Source organism: Bos mutus, chromosome 10, assembly GCF_027580195.1.
Source record: "Bos mutus isolate GX-2022 chromosome 10, NWIPB_WYAK_1.1, whole genome shotgun sequence".
Classification (NCBI taxonomy): domain Eukaryota; kingdom Metazoa; phylum Chordata; class Mammalia; order Artiodactyla; family Bovidae; genus Bos; species Bos mutus.
In genome coordinates, this window is record NC_091626.1 from 32,179,223 (window position 1) to 32,201,266 (window position 22,044).

Genomic DNA, 22,044 nt, shown 5'->3' on the forward strand with positions numbered 1-22,044 from the left:
CTCAGGCTTCCAGGCAGGACCTGGTAGGATCTTAGCCATTTCATCTTTTTGAACAGAACACCAGAAATAAGAAAGAAAGCCTTGCTGCTGCTGCTGCTGCTAAGTCACTTCAGTTGTGTCCAACTCTGTGCGACCCCATAGATGGCAGCCCACCAGGCTCCCCCGTCCCTGGGATTCTCCAGGCAAGAACACTGGAGTGGGTTGCCATTTCCTTCTCCAATGCATGAAAGTGAAAAGTGAAAGTGAAGTTGCTCAGTCGTGTCCGACTCTTAGCGACCCCATGGACTGCAGCCTACCAGGCTCTTCCGCCCACGGGATTTTCCAGGCAAGAGTACTGGAGTGGGTTGCCATTGCTTAGGTTCAGCCAAAAACCCAGAATTAAGTGACCTCGGCTCTAGGATCAGCTCTTCTACTAACCTGGAGTCCTCAGCCCCTATGGGCTCCTTACTCATGAAAAGTCCAAAGGGACAAAGAAGGATGAACACCACCTATTTCAGAGGCTTGTGAAGACTCAAGAGAGGAATTGTGTTTCTTGAAACTGGAAAAAAAAAACATTCTCCAAACATAAGGGTTTCTCTTCCCATTCTAGATGTGGTGGTTGGTTTAGTCGCTAAGTCATGTATGACTCTTGTGACCCCATGGTCTCTAGCCCACCAGGCTCCTCTGTCCATGGGATTCTCCAGGCAAGAATACTGGAGTGGGTTGCCATTTCCTTCCCCACCCATTCTAGATACATATGTTCTATACATACTCTAAGGGGGCAGGGTACAGAAATCCTTACGATGGTTTCAGGTTTCTAGATTATAAGGCAACAAGTTATGGCAACAGGAGAACATTTCCTACCATAACCACAAAGGTCGTTTCAAGATGCCAAGGAAATACAATTCAGCGCTGCCTTCTGTATAGGTTTCAACTTTCTAACACCAAAGTCAGCTAAAAATACCCCTACACCTCCTTCTCTCTATGAATGTTAGTCCCTTTCTCCCTGTGTTTCTCCATACGTACAGGAGATGTATCAATGACTGCACAGCTTAATGCTGAACTGGGTGAGCTCAGCTCTGCCCCTCCTTCAAACACCATCAGGGCTAGCCTCAGTGCCCTGATATACGCATGGGCTTCCCTAGCGGCTTAGCTGGTAAAGAATCTGCCTGCATGCAGGACACCAGGGTTCTACCCCTGGGTCGAGAAGATGGACAGGGTTTCATGGAGGGTGTAATGTGGTCAGCGTAGCCATGTCTTGATCTAAGCATATGGCTTCAATAACCAACACACATTTTGGTTACTTATCCCAGCCCCTGAATTTGCTTCATCAGGAATTATTAGCACAAAACTACTTAAGATGAGCTGAGGGAATTCCCTAGAGGTCCAGTGGTTAGTACTCTTGTGCTTCCCCTGTAGGGGCACAGGTTCAGTCCCTGGCTGGGGAACGAAGATCCCACAAGCCTGACAGAATGGCAAAAAAAAAAAAGACCCAGCTGAACGTTAAGTCCTTCGTGTGTAATTTGGGGATCCTATTAACAGGGTTCAGCATAGAAGCCACTACACTAAATAGATTGAGACTGGATGGGGGGGCACTGAGGAATCTGTTCCCACTTTTATAACCCTGCCAAATAAAGCACTATTAATCCAGCCCTTCTCAAACAATCTTTAGTAAGCCAAGCAGACAGAACACTTTCACATGTTTCTCTGGCCAGCGCTTTCTGCTCTGCACTTGAATCTTAAAAAAAAAATTCCGTAAAAAAACAACAACAAAAAACCATACCTTAATTCATCCTGAATTTGGAAAATGACTTAAGACATTATCCCTGAATGGACCATGCAAATGATTTAAATAATCAAAATATGAACTAAGAAGTGGCCTAGCTGTGGAACATGGTGCTTTAAGAATGAACATTTGCAAAGAGCAGTCTTAGGTCCCCCTGCTCATGCATGGATTGGTAACAGCAATCCTGCCCTCCTTGGGGAACAGTAACATCCAGGCTTGTTGATGCTTATTCACCTAAATGACCAGGACCAGAAAAAAGTACAGCTGACCAGGAGGAAAGAGACTGCTTTGACTATTCATATTTCATCTTCTATGTGAGAAATAAATGTGAAAGGGAGGTAAGTTTCAAGTGTAAGTCAGCATTTCATGCCAAACTGTGAGACTTGAGAACCCTACCCAGGCTTTTCTTTCATCTCTCAAATTCAGTCCCAAACAGAAAAAAGCCAACAGCAGAACTATGTTACAGAAGATGTAAGGTTTTAAACACAAGGAGCCTGAATGTCACATTGCAAGTACTGAGAGCGAGGAGTTATAGGACAGCAATGTCTTTATCACCCGTCAGATAATTATACTACAAGACAATGAGTGATCAATTGTGAGCTACTGTCTTAAAATCATGGTACCGAGAGTGGGAGGGAGGTTAAAAACGGAAGGCTTGACAGTGACTAATGTTCCTGGCAGCTTAGTGTCAATATTTCAAACCTGAGCTGGGAAGGGAGAAAAAAAGAATATTCTTGCTATAACTCTCTTCAACAATCCAACAGATGAGGGCCTGCTGTCAGCAGGCCTAAGCTGGACATGAGACCACAGAGACCTGCCCCGAGGCACCCATGGGCAGACAAGTGGAGAAAAAGAGACACATACTATGAGAGAAACACTAAGTTCTGTGGGACGGGAGGGAGAAGAAAAGCATTTCAAAGGAGAGATCCTCTTCTGATGAAGGGAAATAAGACAAGGTTTGGAAGGAAGAATGGACATTTCAGACACAGAAGAGGTGGGCAGGAAGTTGCTGAAAATGAAGATGACAGATGAGTTTTATTCGACTCTGTAGCCCAAGGCCTGGAGTGGTGCCCCATGCACAGAAATGATCGCTTGATTAAAAATTGTTCCCTTTTTAAACTCACAAAGTATGTACACAAGTATCACTAAACTGTCCTTTCAGCTTTTATGTTTGAAAACTTCATCAGAGAACAGCCTGTCCCACTAAAGACGCAGAGGAGCTGCAAAGGAAAACAGGCATGTGTGTGTGTGTGTGTTGGGGGGGCACATGGTCCACTTTACAATAGTTAAGACAGGTATTCACAAAATGCATGTGAGAAAAAAGCCCACAGAGGTGGCCGAAACTAGTACAGGGCTGAGGAGTCTGACAGGTGACACGGGAGAGAGAGGCTCACAAGTCCACGTCAAGCCCCCAAACCTGGCAAGAGCACGCAGATGGACCAGAGTGGGAGGCAGCTGGTGGTAGGGAAGCCAGGGAGACATTTATGGTAGCGCATCCACTGGAGAGGGGGACACTCAGTGGTGACACTGAGAATGGATCTATACGTGGAATGATTGGGAGGGAAACTGAAAGGTTTCAGATCTGCGGGAAGGAAGAACGGTGATGATATTACTAACCAAACAGGGCCATGAGGAGTAACTTAGGGATGAGGATTCAAGGACAGTTACAGACATGACTATAATGTTAGCATTATCCTTGGTCTAGAAAAGGTGCAGGTCAAACACCTCTGCAAATCCCTAACTGGAGCTCTCTTGACACTATGTATCCCTCTCCTGGAGTTTCAGAGCAGTTTGTAAAGATCACACTACGCTTTAACTGTCCTTTGCTAAAATCCACTCAAGGTGAGGCTTCTTCCCTGGTGGCTCCAGTCTATAGAGAATCCGTCTGCAATGCAGGAGACCCGGGTTTGATCCCTGGGTCAGTAAGATCACCTGGAGAAAGAAATGGCAACCACTCCACTATTCTTGCCTGGGAAATCCTATGGACAAAGGAGCCTGGTGGGCTAGTCCATGCAGTCGCAGGAGTTAGACATGACTTAATAACTAAACACCACCCCATCTCTAGGTCATCTTGGGACTGCACGGCACAGTGGCTAAAATCACAGCTTCTTCCTGCCAAGAGGCAACTATGCCATCTACTAACTTCACGTGCCCAAGGGCAGGCTGATCGCTCTGAACCTTAACACTTCAAGCCTAAAACGGGACAAAAGGTTCTTGCTTAGGCTTCATCTTCCTTTTCCCAGCCTGCCTCCAGAAACCACCTTCTTCCCCGCAACACTTACCTGTGACGTAATTGATTCCACAGTCGATGACTATCGCCCCAGGTTTGATCCACTCCCCTTTCACCATTTCAGGTTGACCAGCTGCAACCACCAGGATGTCACCTTTACTTATCTAGAAAAAGATGGTTCTGACTTCAGAAACTTAACAGTGACACATAAAAAAAAATGTAGAAGCGGAAAGGACACCCCTAAGTTTTACACGACATTCTTCGTCATCTGCTATTTTATGCAGGCCGCATAGTCTCTGACAGCTCTTTGTATACTGTGCTCATTCCTACACATGTCAAAACCTCCCCTTTCACTAGATATTTTACTGAATGGGGAACCTGATGAAAACCTGCAAGGTAGGGAGGCGTATAGGCTTAGAGCCACAGGCCTGAAACAACGTCCCTGAGTTACATGCCTCTTCCCCAGGAGGTGGGAACTACCACCTTCCACAGAACATTGCTTGGGGAGGATTAAAGAGATGCTGGGCCTCTCCTGGTCTCTCCCCACGTTTACGAGCCTGCACTGTCAATGGGATGTGTCTGTATGAGAATTCATGAGCCCAGGTGTCAAGAACAAGCTGTGACTGAGGTCACAAGACCACTGCCCACATCCTCCTCTAGACACCTCCACCTCTGAGGCCACCCCGTCACGTATCCGGGATCTGGCAGCCTGGGGTCAGTCTCAGTTCCTATACTGCTAACCCCTATCTACCGCGGGATGGACTGGTAGAGAAAAATACAGTCAGAACAAAATCTGTATAAATTTGGGCAAGTTTTAAACTTGAATTTGTTTCTTCATCTTGTAAAATAGACAAGAATCATAGAATTGTTAGAGGGGTTAAATGAAATAATGAGGTAAAGTACACGACAATTTTTGGCACTGAAATGTTAGCTATTCCCATTACGCAAGAACCCCCACCACATGGGAACGTGCATGCAAATGTGAGCATGCGTGTGTGTGCACGCACACACACACCCCTTCCACTCCACTCTGGATCCCTTACCTCCTCGTTCAGATTGGCAGTCTTGGAGTGGCAGGTGGTCACTGTGGCATGGTTCCACAGAAGCAAGTCATGCATTGGGGCACCAACGATTTTACTGCGCCCGACCACCACAGCGTGCCTTCCAGCAATTTGCACCCCTGAAAGACAAGCCAGAGAGCATCAGAGAACAGGGGAAGCTGCCCTCCTTTGCAAGCCACCTAAATGGGAAAATTCAGAACAAGTGCACAAAAACAGGTTCTTAGCATCAAAAACAAATCTTCCTAAAACCATCCCTTCTTTGGCAACTCAGGGTTTCAGCTACAAAATTGGGACTTGTCCATGTGGCCTTCTTGCAAGTGGGTTTTTGAGCGGAGCTTAAGCCAAGATCCATTTACTGAGTCATAGCAGAGTGGGAAGAAAACCTACACTCAAAGCAGAAAGAAACCCTGACATACAGCTTAACAGCCATATGGAAGCAGAGAGCAGATTACATTACCTGGGAAAAAGTTATAAGAAATAGGGTGCATGTTAATGGAGTGGAGGAGAGAAGTGAAAGAAATTAAGATTTGTATCAGTAATTCTTTAGTTCCTCATCCAAATTTCTCTTTTGGCTTAGGGCCTGAGCCACAGGGTTATTTGCAGGGAAGCGATAAAGGGGAACCTAACCGTAATATAAAGCTTTCTTTTTGTTTACTGAGTACTCATTCTTCTGGCACTGTCCCAACATCTCTCAGGACCAACATACTCTCTGCAATAGAGTTGATATGGGTGAGGACCCAAGTGTGGACGAATGACTGTATTTCATCCCCTGGCCAACAAGATCCGCCCCATCACTCTTAGGCACAAGGATGGAACAGGCTGGAGCTGCTCCGGGAGACCAAGCAGAGCTGAGAAGGAGCTGCCATGCAAAGGCGAGCAGAGATGAGGTCTCTGCTAAGGCCCTACACCCAGTCCCACTGAAGCCAACTCAAGGCAATTTGTGTTCAATTTATGCTTCTTGTGTAACATTAACTCTATCCAAAAATAGGGAAGTTTCTATATAATGCTAACACCATGAACATCTAGAAGTAAAGCCCTCAAGTTGTGAAGTGTTTATAAGGTAACTTTCTATACTTTTTAGGGTTCAGCAAAGGACTTGAAGCTCACTAGGACAAACTGTTGCTTCAATATCAACAAGAGGGAATATCCCTGGTGATCCGGTGGCTAAGACTCCTCACTCCTATGTATGGGGATCTGGGTTTGATCCCTTGGTCAGGGAACTAGATCCTACATGCTAAAACTAAAGATCCTACAGGTTGCAACTAAGACCCAGTGCAGCTTAAATAGATAAAAATTAATTAAAATCAACAAGAGGAGGTGGAGGCCCTACAGCTGCTGCAGCCTAAGGGACTGGTTTCCATCGAGTTGTAATACACTGTAGGCTAAACAAGTCATAGAGGATAAATTTAGTTGTAGGACTGATCAGCAATAGCTGTCCCAAGGGTTATACCTTGACCTTTCCTTGCCAGCCACAGAAAATTTTCACTTACGTTAGCCAACACTTTCCACTTGAAATTTCTGATCCACTTCCTCTAAAAAGGGCACACTTCCTTGTTAAAAAAAATAACCTTTGCTAAAAAGTATTCATGATGAAATTAAAATACCAACATGTTGACTAGGTACTAGGGGGTTGGTTATTCAAGGGATTCATTTGCTAGAACTACAATAGCTCAGTGGCCCATTTTGGGGTGGGGATTTTTCACCCTACAGACAATATGAATTTGTATTACCAAATTGGTTTTTCCACACACAATAATCTGCTTTGAACTCAAATAACTCTGAGTTCAAATCTTGGCTCTGCTGCCTCTTGGACAAATGACTCGATCACTCTGAGAATGTCTTCTCAGCTATTAAACAGTAAGAGTACCTACTTCATAGGGCTGTTGAGAACATTGAGAATTTAGGTCAAGAAGCCCCTAGCATACAGGTCCTTGTGCCAATCAAGCCTGCTTCTTTAGGGCCCACAGCGTATCTCCCCTAAACCTCCAAAGGTATAGACCACGTTCCCCAAAAGGTGCTTTGTTTCTGTTTTTACCTGTCTCCTTGATGAGTTCCAAGCATCCTTTGGGTGTACAAGGGATGAAACAGTTACTAAGGTCCCCTCTAGCAAGTTTTCCAGCACTGATGCTATTCAATCTAAAACAAGGAAAGTGATAGGTATTTTTACTCTTTAGAAACAAAATGACATGTTCCTCAAATAGGAATATATTTTAATCGGAATCAAGCAACGTGGTGCAGAAAGCCAAGCCAACTCACCCGTCCACATCTTTTTCGGGGGCGATGGCATTGACCAACGTTTCAGTGTTAATGGGATTCTCTGAATCTAAAGGCAGCTGCACTATGAAGCCGTGCACCGTGAGGTCTTCGTTCAATGATGTGATGCACTTTAACACCTAAAAGTCACACCACATACCAGTTCATGTACCATGGAGCAATCACAAGGGTAGAGAAACACTTCCCAAGCCAAAAGCCAGGCTACCTCACCCCTGCCCCCTCCACACACCGAGAGTTTAACTGCAGCTTTCTCGCCTTGCATTCTAGAGCAACTCTACCTTAACACAGGTCATCTTCAGGTGTCTGGTAAGAAATCCATCAAATAAGAGAGCTAAGAGCTTTAATAATCTACTGCTACACAGTAAAATTCATGTTATCATCATCTAAACCAAGGCTTTTGTGATGACAGAAATGTTCTATAATCTGTACCTCACAATAGTGGCTCCCGAAGTACTTGAAATGTGGCTAGTTCGGGAGTTCAAATTTTATTTCATTTTAGTTAAATGAGCACATGGGGTCAGCGGCTGCCCTGCTGGACTGTGTGGATGTAGAACATATCCACGACCTCAGAAAGTCCTTTTTCCCTCCTGTCATGTCACAGCCAATCCCCCACCTACCGGCAACCACAGTTGCGACTTGACTCACCCAAGATTTGTTCTGCCTATTCTTGAACAGCATGTAAATGAAATATACGTTTTCATTTTTAAAGTACACAAAATGACAGGCCAACGATCAGTTTTTAATGAACATCGCAAGTGATTTGGAAGCAAAACATGGGCAATTACACTGTAAGTACCCAACATTCACAGCTGGCACTGCCCCATTTACTGATTTTCAAAGATTTTCTGGAGGCTGAATGTGCAGACAAAGAATTATCTGGAGGTCTCTTGTGTGCTGAATGTATCAGCCCCTAAAGTTCTCTGAAACTAAAACCAATAAGAAAAGCACTTCAGCTGCCCTCTTAATAGCTGACTCCTAACTGCTCACCTCAGATTCTGTGGCCGTCCGGGGTAACTTAATGTGCGTGGCTTTGATCCCAATCTGCAAGAATGAACATTTAAAACGGATACATGGCAAAAGGACTTGAGACATGGGCCTGTTTCCTCTGCAGATGTGACTAAACCAAAGCAAGTGAGGCGGGCGTCATTCCACCCTCACATGTCCCGAAGAATGAGTCTCCTGCTTTGATCCCCCATCCTTCCCTTGTTAACTGTTGCCACCGAACTGAGGCACGTTTATGTTCTCTACGCCTGCTCTTTAGAATCAGATCACTGACTCGAAAACACTGCAGGGCCAACGACAGGCCCAAGCTCTGTCATCCATTTCTAACTTGAAAAATAGATAACCTGAAGTCTGCTGTGGGTGATGAAAGTTTTTGTGGGAGGAGCGCAAGGGGTGACAGACAGGAACCGGAGACGGGGAGGGGTGGGAGCTGAGGTGGGGTGTTGGCACCATTTTTCTGGGCTTTACCTCCTCAGCAGCCTTCAACTTCATATTTATATAAAGATTAGAGTCATCTCTGTTGCCAACCTGGAATAATAAAGACATGCAAATCGGATGATTAGGGAAAGGCAAACTGTATGGCAAAGCTTATGAAATTTCAGTTTTGATAAAAGCAATGTTTAATTATGAGACTCCTGCTCCCGAGAACTTTTACAGGAGAATAAGGAGGATGCCGGGACAGCATGGAGATGCGAATACAGCAGGCAGTACCAAACAGAGCAAAGCACGCCTGACCCCCAAAGAAAAGACACTTCAGCACCCACTCTGGAAACTAACTGAGGGAGCAATGGCCTGCCTAAACCATGGGGAATCTCTGCTTGCCAGCAAGCGGATGAGCCAGAGCAACAGGGCAGGGGGGCGGAGGAACTGTCAACATGCAAGAACACACCGTAGCTCTGGTAAGACATCTGCCCCCTCTCCCTACATCTGGGGGCAGGGCAAAGCTCTCAGGCTCAGCCACAGAAAAGAGGAATCAGCGAGGCTGCACCGAACTATTCCCAGCTCACACACAACACTCGCTTATGCCAGGCAAAGGGCAGTCTGCGGCCCTCAAGACAGAGAGGAAAGAGTATACAGAAGCCAACTTCTCCGACCCACCATGCTAGGTCTCAAGATGGTCCGTTTCTTTAATCATGGATATACATAGGTTTTCACTGTAATCACTTACCTAAAAAATTTCCTTTACAAATATTTCCCCCAGTGCTGACATTTGCTCTTTTCAATGATGAAATGTCCTCTCGGGGTGATTTATCACAATAAGTTTGGTTTCTCCCCAAACTGCAGAGGGAAAAACTGCAGGTCCCTTGACACCAGAGATAAGTGATGTGTGGCTGCTTTACACAGGACAACTCTGGAGAAAGCAGCTGGCCCTAGGAACAGAGCAGCTCCAGGCTTAGTCACTTGATGCTGTTCCTGGAGGCTCTCCTTAGGTTCACGGAACACAGGTTCACAGGACATGGCCTAACTGTTCACTTCATCACTTCAGTGATGAAGTTTTGCCAGTGCTAAGCTGAATTTCAAGACAGCCAGAGGAGTCCAGTGAAGGGTATTTGGTTTTCTGCACCTAAATGCATTAGCTGCTTACTGGGAGGATTTCCCTATGATTTTAGGGAAATTTAGGGATTTTAAGCTCATCTTTCCTGTCCTTTTCACCTTTGCCCCTATCATCCAACCTTCACTGATTTGGTTACCAGATTTAATACCTTCCGGGATTTTTAGATCAAATAAGAAAGGTAAGAGTATTTTGTTTTTCCTTATATTGTAAACAAACGATGTCTCCTGCCATTCCAGTTCTGTAAGGATCATGTCATTAGCCACCACAGTCACTGATCTGCAAGTCCACCCTGAGAGGAATTCAGGTTGCAGTATTCCATGTTTTGGATGTGTGGGCCCCTCAGACAGTTAAAATGTGTATCTTAGGAAGAATGTCAATGACCCCAGATTCACGCATCTTCTCACACACAGAAAAGCACTAAAATCATTGAGATATCTGATCCTGGCACCCGCAGTTAACCTTTCACTGAGATCCTCACTGCCTGTATCCCCAGTCCACATTCACAGATGTATACTGGCTCCTCCTCCGAACTCTTTGGAACAGTTTCTCTGAGCAACTGGAGAGACTACTGCTGTCTCCTGGGGTACAGCCTTCAGTTAGACACTGAATAAACGACTCACAGCTCTTAGGTTGTACGTTTTTTAAGTAGACCATATTCATAACTATAATTAGTTAACTGAGATTAAATGGTTTTTATCACTCCCTGCTGTTTTTGTTTTTTTTTTAATAAATTACAACTGTTCTATACTTTATCTTCATCTCTGATGTAGCTGAGATACACCTGTAAGTCACTTTTCCTGGAAAGGTGTGGGCTATTCTCCCGAGTCCATGTGTACCTGAAAATATCTCTCTGCCGTCTTTGCACTCAAAGGACAAATTTGGCCAAGTTTGGAGTCACGACATTTTCCTTCAGGGTTGCTGTCTTTGGCATTTAGTATTACGAAAGTCTGAAGTCTTTTGTTGTTGTTGCTGTTTCTGTCTGGATGTTTCTGAAGGAATTTTTCTAAAACTCCAAAATGACCACTAGTTTTTAAAAAAAGCTTGAGAGTTACGAGCATACATCAAAGTCTGATTGTAATCCTAAGGCAAAGGAAAACGCCTCTTAGGATCCAGTTGAAACACTCAGCATAGGCAGCTAATAGGGAAAATGGTTACACAATCATTCTCAAACTGGACGCAAAAGGAATGTTTAGCTGAAGAACAGTCGATTTCTTGACTGACAGTCGAGTGGGTGGATGGCACACTGGTTTCCCAGAACAAATCTTAATCCCATTATAGTTTATATTAAAAAAAATCACTTAAGCATTTTATCAGAAATACCAATTTCTTCTTTGAAGGAGTTCAATTACATCATCCAAAAAAGGTCCTATTGAGACAGAAGGGAAGGGGGCAGGGCACAACAGTTAAAAGAACGACAACCGTTAAAGAACAGGATACCACAAAAATCGGTTAGAATCCATTAGGTACAGGATGGCAGTAGAGCCATCTACTTCCAGTGGAGCCTGATTATATGCTCACTGCAATACATTAGCAAGCTAAATGACACACTCACAGGCACCACGACAGTACCCAGGGTGACCATAAAAGGCCAAAACGTGGGTAGTGGCCCAATTCCTGGAAATCCCTGCCACTTCTCCAAAGTAACTGGAATAATCTTCCTACTTCCTAGCCTAGGAAATTACCCAGCCCTGAGAGCTGAACAATTGATGCTTCGAACTGTGGTGTTGGGGAAGATTCTTGAAAGTCCCTTGGACAGTAAGGAGATCAAACCAGTCAATTCTAAATGAAATCAACCTTGAATATTCATTGGAAGAACTGATGCTGAAGCTGAAGCTCTAATATTTTGGCCTCCTGATGCAGAGTTGACTAACTGAAAAAGACCCTGATGGTGGGAAAGATTGAAGGCAGGAGCAGAAGGGGATGACAGAGGATGAGATGGATGGATGGCATTAACGACTCAATGGACATGAGTTTGAGCAAACTCCAGGAGACGCTGAAGGACAGGGAAGCCTGGCGTGCTGCAGTCCATGGGGCTGCAAAGAGTCAGACACAACTGAGTGACTGAACAAATCAAATCACATCATAACAAGTACAACCACAGCACATGAACTGAGAACTTCCAGATGTACAAGCTGGATTTAAAAAAGGCAGAGGACCCAGAGATCAAATATCTGCTGGGTCATAGAAAAAGCAAGAGAATTCCAGAAAAACATCTGCTTCTGCTTCACTGACTATGCTAAAGCCTTTGATTGTGTGGATCACAACAAACTGTTGAAAATTCTTAAAGAGATGGGAATACCAGACCATCCTACCTGCCTCCTGAGAAACCTGTATGCAGGTCAAGAAACAACAGTAGAACCAGACACGGAATAATGGATTGGTTCAAAACTGGGAAAGGAATACATCAAGGCTATATATTGTCACCCTGCTTATTTAACCTATATGCAGAGTATATCATGCGAAATGCCAGGCTGGATGAAGCATAAGCTGGGATCAAGATTGCTGGGAGAAATATCAATAATCTCAAATATCAGATGACACCACCCTAATGGCAGAAAGCAAAGAGAAACTAAAGAGCCTCTCGATGAAGCTGAAAGAGACTGAAAAAAGCTGGCTTAGAACTCAACATTCAAAAAATGAAGATCACAGCATCCAGTCCCATCATTTCATGGCAAATAAATGAGGAAAAAATGGAAACAGTGACAGACTTTATTTTCTTGGGCTCCAAAATCACTGAGGATGGTGACTGCAGCCATGAAATTAAAAGACCCTTGCTCCTTGGAAGAAAAGCTTTGACAAACCTAGACAGCATATTAAAAAGCAGAGACATTACTTCGCCAACAAAGGCCAACATGCTGATAAACACAGTCAAAGCTGCAGTTTTTCCAGTAGTCATACACAGCTGTGAGAGCTGGACAATAGAAAAAGCTGAGCACCGAAGAACTGGTGCCTTCGAACTGCGGTGTTAGAGAATATTCTTGAGAGTCTCCTGGACACCAAGGAGATCAAACCAGTCAATCCTAAAGGAAATCAACCTGAACATTCGCTGGACGGACTGATGCTGAAGCTGAAGATCCAATACTTTGGCCACCTGATGTGAAGAGCTGACTCACTGGAAAAGACCCTGATGCTGGGAAAGATTGAAGGCAGGAGGAGAAGGGGACGACAGAGGAAGAGATGGTTGGATGGCATCACTGAGTCACTGGACCGAGTTTGAGCAAGCTCCAGGAGATGGTTAAGGACAGGGAAGCCTGGCATGCTGCAGTCCATGGGTCACAAAGAATCAGTCATGACTGAGCAACTGAACAAGACAAAAAGGTCTTCTGATTCCTGTTTTACAACGTAAAATATCCTGGATACTGGTTTATTCATTAGTTTTTCTTCTGCTCCAGGGAAAAGATTTTATAGGCAAGACTTAGGTTGAAAGCTACAGAGTGTGTGACTTTCTTCAGATTGGGTGGTGAGGAAACAGGGCAGTGCTCTAGGAATCTTGTGCTCAGCTTGAAGTTACCATCCTTCACTTGTGTGGGAGCCTTAGTTCTGAAGAATAACTCAAAGCTACTTTTATGTATATTCCTGAGAAGGAACCAGGACCCTGCCCCAAGGCTGTGCTGTACTACTGTTTCCAGACAGTCCCTCTCCTGTGTTTCTACATCCCCTCCCTTCCCTGATAAGCAACTGTTTGAATCTGCCCTATGGGAGGCTGAATTAAGCCTATTTCCTACAAACGAGAAATGGGGGACACAGGAAGATTTGTACCACATGGGACCCCACAGGCTTCTGCTTGGTTTCATTACTGTGTCTACAGGAAGACAGCTCCCATTCTGTGCGGGGAGGGGGGAGGGTAAGATAAAAATTAGAACAACCAGAAATACATACAATCACTTGAACTACAGAGACATTACATAAACAGTACTGTCATTCCTTCTGCATAGGATGGGCAGTGTGTGTGGCTGGATTGATTGTGATCAGATCTGCATTTTGACAAGGGTGGCATCTGCAGGTAAAAGGACAGACTGGAAGCATCCAGATCAGAAGTTTGTAAGCGTGTGACTAGTGCCCGAGTGGGGTGGGAGCAGCAGAAATCAAGAGGAGGGAAAATGGACTTCCCTGGTGATACGGTGGATAAGAATCTGCCTGCTGATAGAGGGGACATGGGCGTGATCTTTGGTCCAGAAAGATTCCACATGCTGTGGAGTGACCACGCCTGCGCACCACAACTCTTGAGCCTGTGTCCCCTAGAGCCTGTGATCTGCAACAGGAGACGTCACTGCGATGAGAAGCCTGGGCACCACAGCTAGAGAAAGCCCAGGCACAACAACAAAGACCCAGCACAACCAATAATAATAATGATAGTAAAGTAAACAAAATGATTTTTAAGATAAATAAATATACAAAAGGAGGGAAGAGGTCTCAAGAGCTTATGATGTGGAGAGCAGAGAGGACAAGACACAGCTCAGGTTTCTGGTTTGAGTATGTGGGGAAATGGTGGTGCCAGTCCCCAGGGTGGAAAAAAAAAAAAAAAGAGGTCTGAGGCGGCACAGATGTGATTACAACATAATCTGTGAACATTGCATCATAGAATAACATTGCATCATAGAATGACATTGCTTCTGGTGCTAAAGTGCAAGATTAAAATATTCTACCACTGTTTTATTGGCAAGAGCATAGGAGACAAGTTGCAGAACAGCATTTATGTAACAAAAACACTTTGCAATCAATAAGTTTAAAATAGGAGCTTGGAAGTCAATTTTAAAAACAGGGGAAAAAAACCTTCTCTATTGCTACAAAAAGGGTTTTACAGAGACAGATTTCTTGTCTATGACATTTACTCTTCATACAACAAACAATTCACAAGTATAAGCCAAGAAATAACTGGTCCCACAAATGTACCAAGTGTACACCCACAACATATACCTTTGATTCTTAGCAATTTGTAAAAATAAAAAAGGAAAATCCACCAAAGCACAGAACAGACCAAGCAGAACGACAGGCCTTCGGTGCTTTTCTTGTCAACTAAGGCCTCTCAGATAATGTATAGCAATGGGGGGGATATTATTAACTCTGAAATTCTTAGAGAACATGGAACAGAACTTAGCAAGGAATTAAATGATATATATGGAGACACATACAGAGAGAAATGAGACGTGAGGGACCAGGTGTTTCTGAACGGAATTTCAAATGCAAGCTATCAGTTTCTTGTCGTCCCAATAAACCCTTTAGACATTCATTTGTACATCTGTCCACATGACACGTATTTATGAAATACCTTCTGCCTTTTTATTGAAGGCCTCTTACTGGATGAACCTGGAGCTCTTGGAAGAAATCTTGGCTAGGAAGTATTCTCCCAAGCAGCCATGGGCCTGGGGGCTCACTTACAGAAAGAATAAGGTAGAAAAGAGGTCTGAGGGCTGAGCATTGGCATTTAAATGGTCAAGGTAACAGGAACAGCAAGCAAAAAGATTAGAGAAGGGAGTGATGTCCTGGAAGCCAAGAGTCTGGAACTCAGATGAAATTGTGCAGGGCAATGGTTCCCAAAGTGTGGATCATACACTCCTGGGGAACCCCAACACCCTTTTAGAAGACCTGCTAGTGCCATCATAATACCATGATGTCATTTGCCATTTTCACTGTATTGACATGTGTATAAGGCTGCAAAAGTTATGGCGGGTAAGACTGCTGATGACTTAGTAAGAATCAAGACAATGGCCCCAAACTGTACTAGTCATAAGGATATCCTTCACTGTCACACACACTCAGTAAAAAAAAAAGAAAAAAAAAAAAGAAAACAACACACATACCAATTTCACTTAGAAGTGCTCTTGACGCAATAAAATTTATTTTTATTAAACCTCGATCCTTGAGTCCATGTCTTTTAAATACTCTGCATAAAGAATGGGGAAGCAGTCATAAAGCACTTTGGCCATAAACAGAAGTGGCTGTCACCAGGAAAAGCATTTGTGCTTTCTTGCCTTGCAAGCAGAACTGGCCAATTTTTAATGAAACACCAAATTTACTCGAAAGAACAACTGACAAACAATGATTACTGGGGCTTGAACATTTGGCAAATATTTTCTCAAAATTGGATAAAGCGAGCCTGCTACTCCAAGGAAAATAACTAATGACAAAATTGGAGCTTTCAAGCAAAAATTGGTATTTATGTACTTCCTGTGAGCTTGACAACTTCTCAACACTTACAGGCTTTTCTGATGAGCTTGTTGGTGACAGTAATGATTATGATTTTTTAAAATATCACATAATAAAATGTATTAACATTTGGGAGATTTGTATAATTCAGTGAACCATTATTTTTCAGATGAGGAACGAAGAACATAACAAAACCACACACAGGTAAGTATCCATTCAAACTGTAACATAAAACAAGATTCTGACTTAACAAAATACGGAAGTTCACTAATAACAGTTTCAGATTTCACACTGCAACTACCTTTTTAAAAATTTTACTTACTGAATCCTTATAGTACTAAAGAAAAACAACCACAATCATCTGAGAAGAATATCAAAAGAACACTTCCTTTTACAACCATATGTCTGTATAAGGTCAGATATATGTGAAGGTTCTTCATATATTTCAATTCAAACCAGCAGAGGAAGAGACTGAAAAGTGGATAGGAATCCAGCTGTTCTCTATTAAGCCAGACAGTAAAGGGTTTTGCAAAAATGTAAAACAATGCCCTTCTTCTCACTCCAATGTTTTTAAGAGTTACTAAGTCATAAAAATACTACTTAATGCTAATATCTAGTGAGCTTACTATTGGCATTTTAAAATATACAAGTATCTTTAAACTTCTTAGTTTTCATTTCTTTTTTTTTTTTTAGTTTTCATTTCTAATATAGTAAAATATCAATGGATAAATTCATATAAACAAAAGTTCCAAAGTCTTAAATTTTTTAGTGTAAAGGGATCCTAAGACCAATGATCAAGAGATGCTGGATTAGGGAAAAGTACCCCCAAAGAATAGCTGAGAGCCAGGGCAGGTCCACATGCAGAAGTTGAGCTGAAGAGGAGTAGCCTGCACAGAGAAACTGAAAAGGTCTGAGGCTCCACAGAAGCCAAAAAAGAGGGAGAACTTTGATGTGCTTGTTGTCTTAAGTACTACTGAGAGATTGAGAAAGGAAGAAAGATACTAGTGGAAACACACTATCATAATACCTGTAAAATTGCCAGGCCTGGTATGAAACCAGGTACTTCCTCCTTCATCTGAATGACTTGGTTCTTCAGTCTCTCCTTTATTTGCCTAGAGAAAAAGGAAAAGACTGGAGTTAAAACTTAATGCTTCAAGTCACAAATAAGCGGTATGTATTATTAGATACATTGAAATTGAAAAAACACCTTCACTAAACAGACATTAGGAGAGGGCAATGGCACCCCACTCCAGCACTCTCGCCTGGAAAATCCCATGGACAGAGGAGCCTGGTAGGCTGCAGTCCATGGGGTCACTAAGAGTTGGACACGACTGAGCGACTTCACTTTCACACACTGGAGAAGGAAATGGCAACCCACTCCAGTGTTCTTGCCTGCAGAATCCCAGGGACGGGAGAGCCTGATGGGCTGCCGTCTATGGGGTTGCACAGAGTCGGACACGACTGAAGTGACTTAGCAGCAGCAGCAGCAGTGTGTTTTAAACTAGTTGTCCCATAACCCATGGCCCAGTCAGTGTCAGTGAGAATTAGAAAAGATCTGTGCCTGCTTGAGCCTTGAAAACTGATGGGTGGTATAGAGTACATACGACATCAGATAATGTCTGTTTGCTTCTCCATAAAACACACTAGTTGAATATATAAAATAGATCATCTAGTTGAATACATAAAATAGATCATCTAGTTGAATATATAAAATAGAATAAGGACAGAGAACTCATTATTCTGTAATAACCTAAATGGGAAAAGAATCTGAAGACTAGAGATATATATATCACTGAATCACTCTGCTGTGCACCTGAAACCGAAACATTGTAAGTCAATTATACTCCAGCATAAAATTAACATTTTTAAAAAACATACAAGTTTATAGCATTCAAAATCATACAGGGAACAAACAGAAACTTGGACCAACGCTTTTGGAAGGCTGCAAATACTCATCCTTTTTCAGCCATTTCCACTATCTGAGTGCTACTGGAAAAAAGTTTACAGGAAAGAACTCAAGCTCACACCTTCTGCTCAACCTGCCCTACCTAGTCACAGGGTATCTACAGAAATTTGAATGATAAGTCAATGAAACCCACTCTGAATTCAGCATGAATTTACAAATTATATCCTAGTTCACAAAAGAATTTCTCTTACTAAGTTGAAAGTATAACCTCTTGTGAAACAAAGATACATCAATTTACTAACATACAGCTTCTCTACAATGGGACATTAAGTAAATGCCATTACATCCGTAAGTAAACATTCAAATTAGTCTAAACTGTCCAGTTACAATGCAGTTATTAACTTGAACAGGATCTGTCTCTCCTGAAGGACCAGTTTTGTCATTTGTCTTCATTTTAACTGCAGTTGACAAACAAATATGCCCAGATATTCACAGCATCTCTTCCTTCATTCTAATTTGGTTACTCCCTCCCCCAGCTCTCCACATTTTACACATATCTGGCACAGGAGGACTTCTCTGGTGGTAGAGTGGATAAGAATCCACCTGCCAACGCAGGGCACATGGGTTCGATCTCTGGTCTGGGAAGATTCCATATTGTGCAGAGCAACTAGCCTGTGTGCCATGACTACTAAGCCTGCACTCTAGAGCCCACAGGCCACAACCACTGAACCCATGGGCTACAACTACCGAAGCCTGCACGCCCTAGGGCCTGTGCACCATGACAAGAGAAGCCACTGCAAGGAGAAGCCCATGGACTGCAATGAAGAGCGGCCCCCACTCGCTGCAACTAGAGAAAGCGTGAGTGCAGCAACAAAGACCCAGCACAACCAAAAACAAAGTAACCCCCAAAAAAAGCACAGGAGTAGCAAAGAATAGATTATTCGGGTTAGCCTAGTAGATGGTAAGAATGTTTGGGGATACAAGAAGTTAGAACTAGGACTGCAAAATCTTGTAGCTAGTAGCCTTGTTTTTTCAAATCCAATATTCTATAAATCATACAGTTCAACACAAGTATTCTGACTACTGGATTTCTTTTACTGGGATTTTAATGAACAGAGGCACAATTCTGCTCTGACACAAGACAACAGGAAACACTAGAGTTGCCAAGTCCTCCCTGGGCTGCCGCTGAAACTCCCCAGCAGCCCCAGCCAGAGTGGTTTCTCCTGCACGAGGACTTAAGTGCTGCCCAAGCTGCTACAGAGAACAAGTCTCCACTCTCTCCTCTCCCTTTCCTTCCCGCAACCACCGTCACACCTAACACAAAGTGCCAGGCAGAGGCTTCTACTGGTTCTCCTTCCCCCTCCCCACCCAAACAAAACCCACAGTGGGGAAGTGAGTCCTAGGAGGGGTAGGTGTTTAAAAAAGAAAAAAGCAATTCCTAGCACTATGTGAGACAGTAAGGTGAACCAACAGTGAAAAACAAACACATCTGAGACTCTCAATAACCCCCTGCGGTAGGCAAGGGAGAAAAAGCGTTCTTATTCCTGTTCACAGATGCAGACACAGGCGCTAAGCAGTCGGGACAGGTGCCTCTCCCAGGGCCAGTTTACAGAAAGAACAGGTGCAAAAGGCCCCCAGTGGGTAAATGAGGTCCAAGAGGAAGCAGTAATCAAATCAGGTAGATAGTCCTTTATTCTGAATGTGATGGGTAGCCATTTGAGGGTTTTCAATGGGGCTGACATGATAGAACTCACTAAAAAAACAAAAACACTTTTTGGCTGTGCCCTGTGACATGTGGGATCCCAGTTCCCCAACCTGGGATGGAACCCTCACTCTCATTGGAACCGAAGCATCTAGACCACCAGGGAAGTCCTCGGCCTTACATTTTTAAAGGGTTATTCTTGCTGCTAAATTGGGAATAAACCCAAGGGGGAAAGATGAGAATCAAGGACATCAGTAAGAAGTTACTGCAACTGTAAAATCCAGGCCAAGAGGTGGTGGTAGCTTGGATTACGGACGGTATCAGTGGTAAGCTGGCAAGAAGTATGTATTCTAGATATACAAAACATGAAACACAGAGGAAATACTAGGAATACAGAGGACTCTGAGTTTTGGGGGGGTTGTGAGATGGAGCTGGAAAGACTGATGGTACAAATATTTTAAGGACAGGACAGTGAATTTATTTACCAAATCTTATAAGGATTCTAGAATAAGTAAGCATTTGAGACCCAAGGAAAGAATCTAGGGACAAATAAAAATAACACTTAAACTCAGCAGGTAGTAAGCTGTAGGAACCCAGTACTACAAGGTAGTTTAGGTGGAAAATGTTGTTTCAGCCCAGGAAGTTAACAAAATGTTCTTTATTTTCTATGCTATAATTTAAATGGGTCTAAGGGTGCATTTTTTTTTCCCTAAAAGAAATTATAGCTTGAGATCACTTATACTGCCTCCCTTAAACTTTTTCTAAGAAGCAGGATCATTTTAAAATTTTCAGGGATATTCTTCCAACTACAAAGCTCTGTTTAAAAGTTAACACTTAGGCCTCTTTATGAGACATGATTAGAATATCAATGAGATGGTCTAACATGCATATAAAGCACAGTAAGCAAGACCTAGACAGCACAGAACGCTAAAGCATCAGGTGGGAAATCTGCCCTGGTGAGGGGGGCGGTGGGGGGCAGAAATTAAGATAGTTATAATTAGGTCTCCATAAGTCCCTTAAAAAATTTTTTTTTTTCCCTGCCTGGCTTTCTTGTTTGGCCAGAAACTGAAGTACCTTAAAATGAAAAGTGGAAAAACAAACCCAAGTGTCAGGTATGTCTGAAGTTGAGACTATAAAAGAAAAAGATGGAGAGAAAAATTAATACTCCCTTCCTTGTCTACCTTTATTTTAGGGTCATAAAGCTGTGATGAATTAAATAGGGGGAAGCCCTTTACTTTTTTATAGCTCATTTTTAGAAAGCTTAAATGTATAATGGAAAAACTTTCAAATCACTGAAGCTTCCTCAATCAACAGAAACTTCCTTGATTGCAGACACCTCTCATTTCTATCCATGGCCCTGCAAGTTACATCATCCTGGTAAAAATTTTGGGAGCAAAGCAAGGCAAAAGTGGGCATATGGAGATACATCCCTGATCCCTGAATAGAACTACACATGCTGGTCACACCATCTTCCATCAACATACCCTAAAATCTAAGGGAAGACACATCCCAATCTTGATGTAGGAAAAATGAGAACTAGAGTGCCACTGACATGGGCAGGACAAAGTAGCAGTAAACCACCGAAGTCTCTCTGGTCCTGAAGGACAGGTGCTAGTCCTGAGCCGAGAGTCATGGCCAATTAAACATGAACAGACACAGATGCAGTTTAACCAAGTTACTACTGGCATCTAGTGGGTAGATGCAATTACATACCCGACAATGCACAGGGCAAAGCATAGCAAAGAATTACCCAGCCCTCATGGTAACAGTGCCCAAGGCTGAGAAACTCTGCTGCTGGCCAATAAAATGCAATGTTAGGGGTTACCTTTTCTTTCTAAGCTGCAAAAATCAAGGTGGAATCATTTATAGCTCAACCTGTCAAAATTTGTTTGAATCTCTATGGATCTGCATGACTTATCAGTTTTTTCCAGGCTGACTTCTACCACATCCAAGTGTCAAAGACCCTAGTTAATAAAAGTCAAAGATGTACGTCCCTGTAGAATCTTATTGCTCTTGAACAGTCCTAGTCAAAGTCTAACATCCCTAAACAGTCACCTAGATCTCTTGCCTCAAGTCTTGTACAATTACTCTTGAAAAAATCCATTACAAATTCCAACTCATTCTGTTTCACAGGAGGGCCCATTTTTAAATTCTGGACATTTTATGCCTGAGAAAAAAAAAAAAAGCATTGCCAAAATATAACCCTAACAAAGACATTTTCAACAGAAGCTATAGGTAGGAAAAGGAGGCAGAAAAGGATATTTAGCTACATGGCTAAGAAATCTACATGATGAAAAAAAAGCTGCCCAGTCAACAAACACGGAAATGTTAACACAGGCTTAGAGGAATTTGTAAATGATCCTTAAAAAGGTCCACTGAACAGGCCTTTAGTAGTTGATCAG

The 22,044-nt window shown here is 43.0% G+C and overlaps 1 protein-coding gene across 2 annotated transcripts in view; it reads right to left on the reverse strand.

Moving 5' to 3' along the window:
- The window catches only part of MTHFD1 (methylenetetrahydrofolate dehydrogenase, cyclohydrolase and formyltetrahydrofolate synthetase 1), a 60,626-nt gene that overhangs the window by 27,881 nt on the left and 10,701 nt on the right, over positions 1-22,044 (reverse strand). For both annotated transcript variants that reach the window (XM_005898251.2, XM_070377725.1), the window contains exons 2-8: positions 17,062-17,146; positions 8,801-8,860; positions 8,318-8,371; positions 7,313-7,449; positions 7,092-7,192; positions 5,039-5,175; positions 4,048-4,159 (exon numbers count right to left, since the gene is read on the reverse strand). In XM_005898251.2, coding sequence (XP_005898313.2) covers positions 4,048-4,159; positions 5,039-5,175; positions 7,092-7,192; positions 7,313-7,449; positions 8,318-8,371; positions 8,801-8,860; positions 17,062-17,146 — 686 coding nt within the window. The remainder of the gene's footprint in view (positions 1-4,047; positions 4,160-5,038; positions 5,176-7,091; positions 7,193-7,312; positions 7,450-8,317; positions 8,372-8,800; positions 8,861-17,061; positions 17,147-22,044) is intronic.